The following is a 16,363-nucleotide window of genomic DNA, read 5'->3' as shown; positions in this document are numbered from 1 at the left end:
ACCGAGGCCTGCGATGGCAGCCTCCGGATCCGCAGATAAAGGGACTTTACTGGAACAAAGTGAGATAAAACCTATTTTCCATCAATGCCAAACTACATTACTGCGTACCGCACTGCGTTCAAAGCAAAGAAACCCAAGTCTTCCCTGGACTCTCCCTTTGGAAGTTGCTTTTGTAGAAAATGACTAGTGGGATTAATTCTTTGTTTCTCATAACATGCCCCAGCGTGAGGATTTAATCCTTAAAAACACTGAGTGGGTAGTTTTACATATAAATTCTATCAATCACCACAAAACGGGTTTATTTAACCTTTGCGTGGCTATAACCCTGTCGAAAGGAGGAAATGCGTTGGGACAGCTTGCATGTCCCCAATGCCCATACATGCGCAGGAGGCAGCTGCTACCAATCACAGTATGGCAAACACACATTAGCAATGGGGAGGACTGGTCCTTTAATTAAAAACTTTAAAGGTTAAGATATTTCTTTTTCAAATATAATCTTCATTATGATTCCCAAATGATGTATAGATAGATAAGGTAAAGCCATAGGGCATTGTGAGTCATCATCCCAGCAACTCGAGCCATATGGTGCATTATCAAACATAAGTGTTTGAAGAATATAAATGAGTTCCAGTCCACTGCTTGTAAATATCTAGCACTTCTGATTCAAAGCAAAAGATAGCAAGTGCATCCACATTATATTGTGCCGCTGTCAACTATTTTAGGTATAGTATGGAAAAAAATCTGGTCTCCTGCAGGGTGACTGTAGACCTAAGAATGACCTCTTACAGATTGGGTCGAGTGTAATATTTAAAGGGATTAAGAGATTTCTAAAATCTGAGTTTAATTGAACTGTGAGGAGAATGATGTCGATCATAGCTGGGGTGGAAATTAACAAGAATTATTGAGCATTCACCCAGTCAACGTGTCACACACATTTTACATTATATGTATATATATATACGGTATACACACACACACACACACATATATATGTATAAATAAAGTGGTAATACGGTGCGCTTAATGTTCACTCTGAAAAAGATTTCTTACAACCTGAGAATTTCTTGAAGAATATTGGTCTTCTAATGTACATAACAAAAGAAAAACATATCTAGTATAATATTGTTGGTGAATAATATATATATATAAAATAATTCCCTTCTGAACACTATGGGTGGTATGTCTCTTCCTCAACCTCTGTTTGTCTACCAGAGGGGTCTGCGCAGTATTCTGGACAGAGTATTCTGATGTCGTTCCTGGAATCTGTTGGAGCCGCTCTCCCAGCTTAGGAGTCACAGCCCCGAGTGTTTCTATGACCACTGGGACCACTTTGGCCCCCACTCACCACATCTTCTCTAAGGCCCTGGTACTTCTCCAGCTTCTCATACTCCTCCTTCCTGATGTTGCTGTCACTTGGCATCGCTACATCTATCACCACCGCTGTCTTCTGGTCCTTGTCTACCACCAAGATGTTGGGTTGATTGGCCAGTGCCTGCTTGTCCGTCTGGATCTGGAAGTCCCACAGGATCTTAGCCCTGCTCTTCTCCCCAGTGTTCTGTGGATTCTCCCATTTGGACTGGGGGGGGGGGTTAGCCCATACTCTGTGCAGACGTTCCTGTATACAATGCCAGATACTTGGTTGTGCCTTTGAGTGTACATCTTACACCCAGCCACTGTGTGGTGGACTGTCTCAGTCTGCACCTTGGGTTTTGTCTTCTATTCAGGATAGCCATATGCCTATCCCATGCATATTTGCATTTCCTTACTGTATTAACCACAGCCACGGCCACTGGAACATCATTCAACTTACCTACCACCATCTCAGTAAAGTGAAACTTCCTTACATTACATCTAAGCCTCTGATCTCTGGTTTTGGGTGATGACTTATTGTCCTAACAGTTAACCTTCTTTGAAATATACTTGCTTCCTATACTGTGCATATGTTTTACTGTGTTTATCCTATATTCCTATCCCTCTCCCCTACCCCAAGCTATACATATTGAGATACCTTTCCTGATAATTTGATCTGTAAAGTGGCCGAGCCACCTATCTGCTACTAATGCCTCGGGCTACACAACCCAGCACCCTGCTTGCCTTTCTGTCACTTTATCGGATTGCCTGCTCACATCAGAAATAATTAACTAGTCATATGCCCCTACATAATGGACATATGCAAGCCTCATTAACTCTTACAGTACCATCCCTTTGATGACTTCTAGCTCTCGGTGCTGGAGGAAAAGAAAGAAGAGAATTAAAACTATATATTAAAGCAATAACTCAATTGTTACGTATACATACTATAGTATTGCTATCTATTAAAGATGAAATTAGAGGATCCGATATCTCCTACACAAATTCAGAAAGCTTGGTTCTTGTCGAAATGTTTTCACATTTTCTTCCCTTTTCTTTAAAATCTATGTTGCAACATTTAAGCTCTGTAGATTCCGTCTAATTAAAGACGTCTATCATAGAGCAAACAAGTAAAAAAAAAAATCATAAAGATTAGAACTGGTTACGATGAAAAAAACACCAATAAGAATTTTATAGCCAGGGAGAACTTTATTCCGAGAGCCAGGAAACATGTCATTTCTGTAAACTGCCCCTATACAAAATGAAATGTCATCCTAGACAGCTTATGTTTAAAGTTTAACAGATTCCCAAATATAAAACGTCCATGATAAACATTTATTCATTAAAAAATGAGAAGAATGCTTGCTTCAGTATAACTTTAGGTAGATATTATTTTTGGCATCCTTTTATTGTCAGTTCAGCTTCATAATCTAAATGCAGAACATTTTTTTTCCTTTCCTTAGTCAAATTATTGTGAATTTGACATAATCAGAAGAAGCAAATGAAATTATTTATACAGCACAAATCCATGCTTTTTTGTTCAATTCGTTATCTGAGAGGTTTACTCGGATCGGTAACATTTCGGAATTACAGACGAATTACATTTTCTGTAAATTAACAAGAAAGTACCCGCAGATAGGGCCGCACAAAAACATAGGAAGCATTATTGTGCAGGGTGTACCTAGAACGGAGAGGCTGCAATAACATTCTGAAGTCCGCTTGACTCTACCAATGCCTAAATAAACATACTCTGTGTGTCTCTTCTTCACTAGGTCTGTTCCAATCCGACGTCCTTAAGCGCAGTAAATGGCTTTAGTATTTCTCCAAAGATTCTGGAAAATAATCTCAGTCATCAAAATCCGGTATGTCATCGTACGAATATCCTCTGTACCCCTTGGAAGCATAGTACGCAATGCGAAGATGGTAAAAACCAGGCAGGAAGACCAGTATGCCGATAATCAGAATTGGAATCGCTCTCTCGTTCCCCTGAAGCAATAGAAAATACACAATACTATGTCATCACTATCCCAGACCCATCAGACGTGAACCAGTCACTCTCCCAGACCCAAACCTGAACCAGTCACTCTCCCGCACCCATCAAACGTGAACCAGTCACTCTCCCAGACCCAACAAACGTGAACCAGTCACTCTCCCGCACCCATCAAACGTGAACCAGTCACTCTCCCAGACCCATCAAACGTGAACCAGTCGCTCTCCCAGACTCATCAAACGTGAACCAGTCGCTCTCCCGGACCCATCAAACGTGAACCAGTCGCTCTCCCGGATTCATCAAAGACCCATCAAACGTGAACCAGTCACTCTCCCAGACTCAAACGTCAACCAGTCACTATCCCAGACCCATCAAATGTGAACCAGTCACTATCCCAGACCCATCAAACGTGAACCAGTCACTATCCCAGACCCATCAAACGTGAACCAGTCACTATCCCAGACCCATCAAATGTGAACCAGTCACTATCCCAGACCCATCAAACGTGAACCAGTCACTCTCCCAGACTCAAACGTGAACCAGTCACTCTCCCAGACCCATCAGACGTGAACCAGTCACTCTCCCAGACTCAAACGTGAACCAGTCACTATCCCAGACCCATCAGACGTGAACCAGTCACTATCCCAGACCCATCAAACGTGAACCAGTCACTCTCCCAGACTCATCAAACATGAACCAGTCACTCTCCCATACCCATCAAACGTGAACCAGTCACTCTCCCAGACCCATCAAACGTGAACCAGTCGCTCTCCCAGACCCATCAAACGTGAACCAGTCGCTCTCCCAGACTCATCAAACGTGAACCAGTCGCTCTCCCGGACCCATCAGACGTGAACCAGTCACTCTCCCAGACCCATCAAACGTGAACCAGTCACTCTCCCGGACCCATCAAACGTGAACCAGTCACTATCCCAGACCCATCAAACGTGAACCAGTCACTCTCCCAGACCCATCAAACGTGAACCAGTCACTATCCCAGACCCATCAAACGTGAACCAGTCACTCTCCCAGACCCATCAAACGTGAACCAGTCACTCTCCCAGACTCAAACGTGAACCAGTCACTCTCCCAGACCCATCAAACGTGAACCAGTCACTCTCCCAGACCCATCAAACGTGAACCAGTCGCTCTCCCAGACTCATCAAACGTGAACCAGTCGCTCTCCCAGACTCATCAAACGTGAACCAGTCGCTCTCCCGGACCCATCAAACGTGAACCAGTCGCTCTCCCGGACCCATTAAACGTGAACCAGTCAGTATACCAGTGATAAAAACAATCAACAATGCAAACTGGATATGCAGAAGGAAGTCAGTGTACACTACACAAGTATTACAGCATCTCAATAAATGCCCTAAAGAGTCCCAAGGAGAATCTGCTTTTAGAGGAGGTAAAATGTAACGTGTAGAGCAAGATTTACTTTATTTTTCTTGCAAAACTCCATAATTTGAAGTATGCATTATTATATAAATTTAAAAAAGTACCCCGGGGCGACAAAAGTAGCAAAAGTCTCTTTGTTCATAATGTGTGTATATTTTTATTTTATATAGCACTTTACAGTAAAACGTAAGTGAAGTACAATTAGTGCTGTCAAGTAACTGTCTACAGAACTGATTGGGGTAGAATAGGTATGAAAAATCGGTTCCTGGCCCACAGAGCTTACTGTCCAAATAATACTGTAAGTTAGACTTGGAATAATGGAAAACTAAGAATGGATGCCCCAAACCATATTGGTGAAGATGAATGATCTTACCCCTTTGCTAATATATCCAGCCAGGAGGAGAGCCCCAATCACGATAAGAAGCGTTCCGATCATAAACAGGACAGTCGCTAGAGCAATGGCTTTGTATGGGATTTTTGGAGGACTTCTCTTAAACTGCACGAAAACAAGCAATAAAACCCGGTTTATTGGCCAGTAAAAATATATATATATATTGTAATATAGCAGTACATATTTTACAAAACAGCCAATAATATTTACAGCTTTATTGACTAATACCAAGAATTTTAATAAAATAGAAGTTCCATCTGAAATCACACAATATGAACATTACACAAAATCTCAATCCGTTTAATTTTACAATTGAAAACAAAACGGTGATGTTATTAAATTTGTTTGGGAATCTGTGACTTGATGCCCTTACCAGATTTACAGTCGCGTCAAAACAATAAACACTGAAACAAAGACATTTATGGTATATAAAAAAAAACTTGTATGTACGGAATGAACTAATGCCTTTCTGATGCATGCTTAAATTCTTGTACTGTATTAGCATCTACCACATCTGCAGGGAGGCTGTTCCACTCATCCTCCACCGCCCCAGTAAAGTAAGTCTTCCTTACGTATCTCAGCCGGATTCTCTAGTTTTAGACTATGACCTCATGTGCTAACATTTCTCCCTCTTTTCAAATATATTTCCCTTCTTACCTCCAAGCTAAAGGTGCAACCGACACAGGATATTAAAGGGATGCCGCAGTGAATAAACAATGCATACGTTTCATACTTCTATCATTTATTTATGTTCTACCAAAATTCTCAATGGGGTTTAGGTCTGGACTTCGCCATTCTTCAACCATTCCGATGTAGACTTGCTTGTCCGTTTCATGCTGCGTGACCCAGAAGTGTCCGTGTGAAATAGTTAATGAAAACCACAGTAATTTCTTTCATCTTTACAGGACCACGGAGGCGCTTTATGGCAAACCGCAGAAGAGTATTTGTCGTCTTCTTGGTTGAGCCGTGGTTTCCACCTTGCTGCTCCGTCATAAATCTCATGTTCGCTCCATGTCTTTCTAGTGGAGGAGGCATATAATCTTTGCTAAGGCAAGATACATCTGGTAGTAGTTTCAGGGCCCTTTGTGACTCTTCCTGAATGCTTTTACATCTTGGTCTATGAGGGATTTTGGCAGAAAGGCCGTTCACAGGATGATTAACTAAAGTCCCAAACGTTCTCCGTTAGGTCAGCAGGAATCTTAGAGAGCTTCTCAGAAATGGCTGTGTAACCCTACGATATGCATCAGAAGACGGTAGGAATGTCTTTTGACCAACCAATATGGTTTTGGAACCTTCTGTTTCGACTACTTCAATATGATGGCTCGGGCCAAGGTTAGTCAGAATAAGACAAGACCAAGGGACAAAATAAGGTTTGAGGTTTTTACAGAAGAACGACAGGCCAGAACAAATGGGGTGAATGGAAATCTGCTGTGGAACTCTGTTTCTACATTGGGAAGAGCTTGCCTAACCTTGGACTGATCGGTTACATCTGACTCAGAGTGCAATCGTATAAAGGAGCAAATACTTTGCTTTACAACTGTACCTGAGTGAGTCAGATGTTTGTATCGTGTACTGCGGAGATCTAACAAGACTGAAACTGCAGACAGAAGCTGTTTGTCGGGTGGGACTCCCTGGTTCATGATGTTCCGACCCTGTGCTATGTTTAAAACTATGTACAAAGGCAAGGGCCAATGAAGGAACCCAGTGAGTAAGCAATGAAAAATGTAAAATTCTTAAAGTGCTTTTGAAACTTTGCACTTCGTGGAATTTAGGACAGGGCTGTTTTAGACGTGCCCATATCGGCATAATTGGATTTTATTTTTTCTGGTTAAGCGAGTCTGAAACACCAAAAGCAGAACTTCCACAATTTTTGTTTTCTGCGGTGTCATGTTGATATTGTCATCAGGGTACCTAGCAACATGTGCTAAGTAGATTTTTGTTTATTGAAGCAGATTAGCAGGAAAACATACAAAGTTTTGCATGGGTGTCCCTTAGTTCCAGTTTCCCCGGTGATATTTACTTACACTAAATCCGGTGTTTGACAAAGCTAAGCGGCATCTTTTCTAGCCGGACATCAGACACTAAAGGGTGGCATTGGCCCATGCCGAGGTCAGAAGCGCCGTACATGACGCCAGATTATTGATGCAGATAACGCTTCTCTGTTTGGAAGTCTGATGGGCGAGTCCGGGTTTGGCGGATGCCAGAAGAGCGTTACCTGCCTGACTGTGTTGTGCCATGGGGCTGTTTTGCATGGGCTGGACCCCTTACTTCTAGTGAAGTGAAAGGTTCATGCTTCAGCATACCAAAACGGACAGTGCTATGCTTCCAACTTTGTGGGAACAGTTTGGGGAAAGCCCTTTTCTATCCCAGCATGACTCTGCCCCAGCACACAAAGCAAGGTCCATAAAGACATGATGGATGAGTCTGGTCTGCAAGAACTCGACTGGTCCTCACAGAGCCCTGACCTCAACCCCATCAAGCACATTTGGCATTGTGAGCCAGGCCTTCCTGTCCAACATCAGTGCCTGACCTCACAAATACTCTACTGGATGAACGGGCAAAAATTCCCACAGAAACCCTGCAAAGGAGGGACCAACTACATATTAATGTCTATGTATTTAGAATGCGATGTCATCAAAGTCCCTGTTGGTGTAACGTTTAGGTGTCCCAATACTTTTGTCCATATAGTGTGTCTATGTGTGTATATTGCCATCTAGTGGCACTGGATGTATACTGCATGCTGTGAATCTTTTCTCTCACTAACGTTGTAGTAATAACCCCCAGTCTTCTTTGCAAAATAAGAGGATGTGCTGGGCCTTTATGTATTTTCCCCAGCTGTAATGATCAACTTGATCTAATCATTAAATGCACAGTACGGCTCAGACTTTTTGATCTATGAAAAACAACCATGATAACTCCAGGGCTTGATCCGTGGGATCTGCACTATGGAATCCGCTGGCACTATATAAATGCAATGTAATCCACCTATTCATGGAGTGAACAATATTCATTATTACTGACTGTCACTGATTTGGAAATGCATTGTCTCGCTCAGTGGGATATCTTTGTGTTTGCTCCCCTATTCTGCACCATTTATTATTTATTTATTTATGTATTTTACATTGAGAATTCTCTTGTTTTCAAATATGTCCTGGGTTCACGAACATTGCATTGTTACAAGAAAACAGGTGACATATAATCAGCCACGATTACAGGTGCATTCTGTATTGAGGTATGTTGGCAGAGATCTCTTAAAGGATTTTAGACTGCGGGAGGTCATTCAACAGTTGTGGAGCTCTGTAGGAAAGCGAGGATCGAGCCGCCCCTTTTTGTATTGTGGAATAGTAAATAAAGTTCCTGTATTGAATCTGAAGTTATAGGAAGAGAGAGCAGCCGGGGAGAGCATTCTACTTCGTTCAGTAGCGTAGCTAAGGGGGGCGAGAGGGGGTGGTCCGCACCGGGTGCCACTCACCAGGGGGTGCCACGATGGCCACCTAACGCAGGCCTGCAGCTCACGGCTGTGGCGCCTGCAAACTGTGTAAGGAAACTCTTTCCCCGCCCAGAGGGAGCAGGAACCTGGAACCTCACACAGTGCGCGGGCAACAGAAACCTTGCCACACAATATTAAAGGTGCTGTTCCACCTACTCTTTGAATGCATTTGTAACATAAATAGAAACATAATTCCTTTTAGCCTCTGACCCCTTCCCAGAAATATTTAATTACACAGAAGTTTGTATTATTCATATTTTTGCGTGAAACTCTTACCATGTGACCCAAAAGCAGGTGCTGCTAGGTTGTCGCCACGGAAACATAAGTGTACTTTTAATGTCATTAAAGCTGCAGAGAAAATTATTACATGAAACACTTGCTTCACGTCAATACTTGGTCTAAATGGAACGGCATGCTTGAACATGGGAGTTATCCATAGACTAACGTTTTGTTTTCATGCCTTACCTGTAGGTCAATATAACCTTCATCTGTGTCGGAAAGCTTGGAGTACTTCACTTTGCTGTTTGGGATGGAAGCGGATACACTGCTCCGTGCTGGCATCATAGCAAGGAACGTCTGCTTACAGCGAGGTGAGAGATCTAGAACCTGGAACGAAAGTAGACTTTGCAGGTCAACGTACCGCCGAGTGAACGGTGGCAGCCAGGCAAATATAACACGGAAGCGGGTTCCTAGATACTTATGTTCTAGATTGGGTGCCTGTACTTATTATCTTCCATGTAATACACACATGTTATGGAAGCAGATCAATGTGGCAAAGCGTGGCAGGTTTTCCAGGCTGAGAGAAGATTTCCATTGTTGCGAACCTGAAATGGGAATTAACGAGCGCTCTTCATGCTAAGCTAGTTTATTTTATCCGGAGGAACGTTAAAGCTCCCGCTGCGAAGCGATCCATACTTCGTTATTCATCACAACTAGGGAGCTGGTTTACTTATTATACTTCAAGGCTTTAGATTTATTTGTATTTTCAGACAAAAAGTTCCAGTTTATTATTTATTTCCTCCTGCCTTAAAAATAGAGTGAGTTTATTTGGGTTACCTCCGAAGGGAAGAAAAGGGATATAAATCAGGATAATTCAATCAATTTTAAATACGAATCTTACGTGTGGCACGCAGCAAAGAACCCGGCTTTACAGACAATGTAAAGAAGGAGTTAATAATCACGTGCATGCGGAAAACATTCGGATCAGGGCGGCCAAAGCATTTCTTTGACTTGCGGAGCGTAACCATTTATTAAGTAACATACAGTATGATATAATTATAGCATCCGTGCCTATTCTCAGTTTATTATGAACTACAGGATGCAGAGTTATTCCCACAGGTAAAACGTATTATACTTCTTCTCACTTTATATAGCGCCATCAGATTCCGCAGCGCTGTACAAAGGGACAGGACATAAGAATTAGCATTTAACATAACAAGGTGACAGACAGAAACCTATACACAATATTATATATATATACACAATATTATATATATATATATAGCTAGCCTTAGGGCTGTTCAGCTGCTGAGAATCCCTTAAGATGAACGAACACGGAGCGGATGTGCATCGATTTGTGTGTGCATGCGGATGTGTAACGTGGGTTTGTGTACACACAGATGTGTGCATACATGCGGATGAGTGCGTGTCTGTAGACCCTGGACCTATAAGATCAGTGATCTATCTAAAGCGCCCGGAAATGTTGTTAGATGACTATTCTCATTGCTTTGAGAGCTTATAGTCACCCCCTGGTCCCTTATGCAATGCCTTCCCACATACACTGAGCAGCAGTCTATACCTCAATAAAGGCCGAGTATCTATACTGTGCCTCTGACAACTCGAGTAAATCGGGGGTTTGTGGAAAGAAATTGTGTACATGTCTACTAAGAGTTTCATATTTTCCATAACGCCGCCATGCTCCGCAGCGGAAACCATCGTGCTTTAGACCGGCGCGCAAACAAATCGCCGTACGGCACTGTAGTAAACGTATTTAAGTAACTGGTGACGCATTAAACATTCAGTACCTGCTGATCGCAGCCATGTCGCTCCAAACACCCGAAGATTCGCCGCAATTAGGAAGCGCTTCCCTTTCTGAACACAAACTTCCGGCTTGGGCACAGCGGCTCGCCCCTTTTTCAGTTTTGTTGACCAATTAGGTAGCTGATGTCAGACATGCTTAGAGCTATACAAAAGAGACACAACACTCGTACAAGAGGAGTCCCGCTGATCACCGCGATGCGGTCTCTAGAGCTTAGAACGGCGACTTCATGCGCACGTACTGGAGCTGTCAGGATACGGGAGGAGATGGTGCTGCGCTGTACCCTACCCTATAACCTGACGGCTAAATGCAGAAAAATACCGCAACAACGCGTAATATATCCGGATAGTTATGGTATGACAGCTGATGGGTAAACTACTAGCCAATACAACCCCAAAAGCAGGGAAATACATGAGGCAGCCCACCCCAGGGGGTTAATAACTAAACCCCTAATAACTGGCCCTAACATTACTGCCCTCTAGCCTGCAAGCACCCAAGGCAAGCTCTACCTAATGTATCAGTTTGTCAATTCTAGTCTTGCCTTACCCCCTAAATAGAAGTACTGTAAACACTGTTCATTGGCGGCGCTATATACATTATAAATAAATGGCTTCTACTAGTTCATAAGTGAAACGTGTGGGGCCGTGTGTGACAAACAAGTTAAAGGGGCGCTTGTACAAAACAGATCGTTTATGTAACCATAGTGCAGCTGCAGACAAACCCGCAAGACAATATTTATTCACTACACCATGCGCTGCTCCGTACCGTGCAAGAAGCCGGTTACACCAACCCACGGGGTTGCAGGCATCACAGAGATCGTTACTGCAAACGAGCTGAATCTCAAAAGGCTACTGCAGCACGCTCTTTGTTGAGGTATTGAGACAAAGGCATTTTAAATACAAGCTAATGAGCCAGTATGTATATAGAGATACAGAAAGGTCACTAAAATCTATTCCAAGGCAGCAATGAGACATGTATGTAGAGCGTGTGTATGTGAACAAGTCCCATTCCGCTTGTAAACACACTGGCAGCACCGTACAACTGCTTGGCTCCTTAACATAAATAATCTACATTGATCTCATTTGTTAGAAACAAACCAACAACACATTTTTACAAAGATTTATTGACTCCATAGGGCAGGTTTTACAAAGATTGTAAAGTATTTACATAAATATCTACAGACATGCCTAGAAAACAGCCAGCCAGCAGTTAGTGGTGCAGTTGCTGCCGGTAACAAGATGCTGCTGTATCCAGGAGGCAGTCACCAAGAAGAGCTGTTGCGTTTTTTGGGTAACATTCTCACATAAAAACAGATTAAGAAGCTTCCTCGTCCTCTATCTTGGGAGCCAGGTAGTATTTCACATGACCCATATCTGCGATTTTGTACTCCACGACTGTAAATGGGATACAATAAAAACAATTAATTCATTAGCCTGTGCACTCCAGAACCTTACATTTCCATAGTGAAAACATGTTTGTCCTAGATACTTACCTAGCGGGATATCTGCTGACATACTGAGCGTTACTGTAGGGGACAGGGGAGTCGCTTTGGTGAAGAAATTCAGGTACCTCAAAGCAAATGTAAGCTGGACGGGCTCATTCATCTCTATGGTGACCTAACAGGGAAAGCCAGAAAACACAAAAAGTATTCGTTATTAATCATTATCATTGGGCTGCACAGCTCCAACACACCGGGATTAATTGGCACTTGTATTGGCGAAATGTATTACGTTAAAAGCTTACACTAATTCAGCAAACTACACTTCAAAGCAAATATATTTACACGTTAATGGTGCAATACACAATTCAATAAACACTTGCCAGTTGCACGTTTCAGTATCAGAGCTGTCTGGCGCTAGGCACACTACTCCAATACTTTCATTCATTCCTTATATTGATTGACAAACTCCATACTTACAGCTTCCTCCTCTTTATCCACATTTGAGGTCTGCGACAGCTTAACATTTCCAGTCCCCAGCTCTCCGCTGGCAGAGAACTTGACGCCATCTTTAGCACAGGAGATGACAACAGCATCACCGATCTGACTGAGATCTCGGCAGATGCGGGCAAACTCCCCAGATGGCATCTTTATAACACAACTGTACTCTTGCTCCTGGAACAGCAAAAACAAGAGTCAGGATCTCAACTCAGAAAGGTTATCGCTAGTAATGTGGTTGGTGTACATAGCAACCAGTTTCAAACCGGACACCAAAGTAGTTTCAGAACTACTGTATTAGTTGTTACGCTTAAAACTTAAAAGGTTTAGTCCGTGAGCATTCACTTTTAAGAACACCCAGAGGCTGCACTAATGTACTGAAAAAAGTTCATGGTCTGCTGAATGACACTAACAGGCTATTAGCACAATATCAGCCATTAACAGATCTACGACAGCAGGGAGACTTACAGGGATTCCCAGCTGCTCAACATCCAGATCCATTAGCTTCATCTCATAGTCAGAAACTTTTTCTTGATCTAAAATTCAGAGGAAAGCAAAAAAATGAACAGATATGCAAACACAACTTAATCACCTGCCATGAACATGATGCTAAAAGCTCACTTACTTGGAGACTCAAAAACCATCGTGACTGTGTCTGCATTGTCTTCTGCCCTAAGGGTAATTATGTCCTCACTTGCAGCACACTTCAAGATTTTTGACATACTGTAAAGAAAACACATTGATGCAGTTAAGCAAAAGATTTCGTATTACTATTTACTTTAAGACAAAGGGCATCTACGCAAATATACAGTTTTAAATATTTGTTCATTGGCTCTTAGGGAGTTAAATACGGTTAAAACTTTCACAAAAACATCTCTGCGCCAAATGAGCTCTCCCATTCAAACATCCGTTCCCGCCAAAATAGCTGTCTTTGTTGAAAATGGCGCTCAATTTACGTCACTAATGCGCGCACAAAAATCGCGCGCTAAAGCTGTCCGCAGACTAGTCCTGACAGATCCATGCGTGATTAACCCTTCACATACGGGAAAAGCCTGAGAAGCGAATTATCTCACAAATATTTGGAAACAAAGTAGTGCAACTACATGAAATGAAACGCGGCCCGTTATATACACACAATATACAGCAGATGCAAGCGTACTAGGCACTATATGTGAAGGGCCTTATATCACCGGGCTATATTAACACTACCTTCTCCTTATGCCTAGTCATCTATTACCGTGATATGGGCCCAGTCGTAACGAGTGTAACACGCGTAGCGGCGGGTACAATTTCTAAGGTAACTCCAACAGGGAAAAAAACTTGCAAAAGTTGCCTTCTGCAACGCAGCCATTGGCAACCAGGTCTAAACCCCGCTCAGGTCTGAAGGAATCCCAACTTAGTTTTATCACAAGGCCCACCTGCTCATCTTGACTCCGATGGACTGGTTGCGGTCGCAGCGGTAAGTGTCAAATCCGTCCGAGCGGAGTGTGAGCTGGACCAGGGAGACGTGGGATGAGTCCATGCTCTGCAGGCTGATCCCGCTAGACGTGATGTCCCAGCAGGCCTCATCGATCAGATCTTTCAGTGCCTCCAGCACCTTCTTCAGGATCGATCCCTGCACCAGGCGAGCCTCGAACATGGCTGCGGGAAAATGTGACTGCGCAAGTTTTATAAACAACGGCTGTGTGCAAGGTGCGACAGACAAGCGTCTGTTAGTGAGATTCCCGCCACCCGCTCGTCTCCCTGTTCTCCGTGCGTAAAGCCTGCCTGCTCTTACGGCGCCAAATAAGCCCGGCTGCGCCGCCTCGCACAGTTTTTATATGCGGTCCGTGGCGCGCTGGTGACGTCACGATTTTGAAAGGGATTGGCGCCAAATTAGTCTCCCGCCTCGTTCGCTCTCTGTGGAGAAGGAGGTCGTCTCTGTTATTTTTGTCCGTGTGGAAATGCTGCTTTTGTTTATAGTCGAGTTTTTGTGAAGTTTTGGCGTCTCAGTCTAGTCAGTAGTAATCTGACAGACTCTCCCTCATATCAATTCCTTATGTTAAATGCTGGATAAAAGCAACGATTATTGTAAGGGTTTGATAGCCACTGAACTGAGGATCCTATTAGGCAGAAAGAATACAAAACTGCACAACTGTGGTGGCATCGTTTTCCTTTTCAAGGGGCAGTAATTATTACCATACCCGGGAACTCACGGGGTGAAGGGGCAGATTTTCAGGGTGGCGCAGTGTGGATCAGACGCCTTCCTATTGCAGTTGGGGAATGAGGGGATATTGTAGTACAATTAATATTTTTTTAAAGCTGGCAAGAATATTTCACTTTGTGTATAAAATTAGGTTTGTGCTACAAAACACTAGAACATGTACAATAAACACAAAATGCATGTATACTGTATACAAGAACGCAACTTATTATGGGCTTTCCCTGATAATCGAGACTTCCCGGTTCCAGTGACCAACATATTCACGTAACCGGCGAGCGATACTATTGTTTTAAAGATGATTTATTAAACAGTCTTTTAAATGATTTGTTCTCTTCTCTCCTTCGGACACCTGTCCCTAATAAAGGTTTCCATGAGGACTGCTATTAGAGCCATTTGGTTAACACATTTGATGAATAACTACATAGGATCTCCGCGTGGGCTATTAAAGGTAGATAATTCTTAATTCTTTACGGAAGTTCTACCCGCTGTATACCTATGTAACCTCAGAGGGCTCTTCTTCAGGTGTTGTGTCGCTTTGTCTCTGTTTATCCCAGTCATGCTGAATTTGGTTCTGTTTTACCACAAGGAACACGGTTATTTATAATCATTTATCTCCCTCTTTCTTTGTATGTATGTATGTATGTGTATATACACTGTGTGTATATATATATATATACACCTAGCAAACAGGGCCGTCTCAACATGCAGTTGCACCAGGCCCAGTCATTCCTGACGGGTCCAAATAGAGCCAGCCCTTACATGGGTCTCAGTGGGTCCATGGGACCCATGATGCACTTTGAAAGGGGCAGCAATCAGGGGTTGGCAAGGTGTCCATCACCCCGCCACCTTTCTCCAGACGCTGGAGGAGCAGTGCCAGTTGGGAGATCGTGGCTCTCCCTTTAACTGACCCAAAATAAAGGGTTTATATCGACCTCTTTCACTGCTCCCTCGGGAAGTGTGCCTGCTTTTGTCGCTGAGCACTGAAACAGAGTTCTGTATGTATAGACCTTGCACTTCCACCACAGGAATGGCAAGATAAATGGAAAAAGAGAAATACGGGAGAGAAAAAGGGGAGCTGGGGAACAGGGAGCAAGATAATGAATAAGGGAAGAAGAAGAGGATAGAGAGACAAGGGAGAGATGAGATAAAGAGGAAGGAGATGGGGAGAAATGTCTTTTTCTGTCCCTCTTGTGGGTGAATGGCTCTGTCGAAGGCATAGGGACCCAGTGCCCTGGGGGTGTAGGCCTTCAAACCCAGAGGTTTCCTATGTATACCACCGGTGCATGCACTGTCCCATGTATGGAATCCCCACGTGGGAGTTTCAGGGTATAAAACTAGGAGGCTGGAGGTCCAGAGTAAATTCTCAGCTATGATGAGAGGGCACATGTGGTGCAGAGCCCTCTGAAATATGGACCTGGTAGTCCTTAAATATTGAGTGTTTGGGGACATTGGGACTTATGTTTAGGCTAAATGGATGTGCTTTCGCAAAGCTCTGGGGGTTTGGCACCCTTTCTACCAACCCAGTGAAACATTCTAGGGCAGCAGATGGCTCTCATGGACGAGAAAG

At 43.2% G+C, this 16,363-nt stretch overlaps 2 protein-coding genes across 2 annotated transcripts; both read right to left on the bottom strand.

The window, feature by feature from the left end:
* Positions 1-2,882: 2,882 nt before the first annotated feature.
* On the bottom strand, positions 2,883-10,800 carry TMEM230 (transmembrane protein 230). Its single transcript, XM_053465217.1, has 4 exons — positions 10,644-10,800; positions 9,085-9,225; positions 5,112-5,234; positions 2,883-3,336 (listed from the first exon to the last, which is right to left on the bottom strand). Exons 2-4 carry the CDS (start codon positions 9,181-9,183, stop codon positions 3,196-3,198), a joined length of 363 nt encoding a protein of 120 aa, XP_053321192.1. The 5' UTR covers positions 9,184-9,225; positions 10,644-10,800; the 3' UTR covers positions 2,883-3,195.
* Positions 10,801-11,761: 961 nt separating this feature from the next.
* Positions 11,762-14,373, bottom strand: PCNA (proliferating cell nuclear antigen). The gene is made up of 6 exons (XM_053465215.1): positions 14,012-14,373; positions 13,219-13,316; positions 13,062-13,129; positions 12,576-12,770; positions 12,150-12,273; positions 11,762-12,051 (listed from the first exon to the last, which is right to left on the bottom strand). The coding sequence occupies exons 1-6, from the start codon at positions 14,230-14,232 to the stop codon at positions 11,972-11,974; spliced, it is 786 nt and encodes a 261-aa protein (XP_053321190.1). The 5' UTR covers positions 14,233-14,373; the 3' UTR covers positions 11,762-11,971.
* Between the last annotated feature and the right edge of the window lie 1,990 nt (positions 14,374-16,363).

Source organism: Spea bombifrons, chromosome 4 (assembly GCF_027358695.1).
Source record: "Spea bombifrons isolate aSpeBom1 chromosome 4, aSpeBom1.2.pri, whole genome shotgun sequence".
Taxonomy (NCBI): Eukaryota; Metazoa; Chordata; class Amphibia; order Anura; family Pelobatidae; genus Spea; species Spea bombifrons.
The sequence above is the reverse complement of the archived record's forward strand: the minus strand, read 5'-3'. Positions and strand labels throughout refer to the sequence as shown.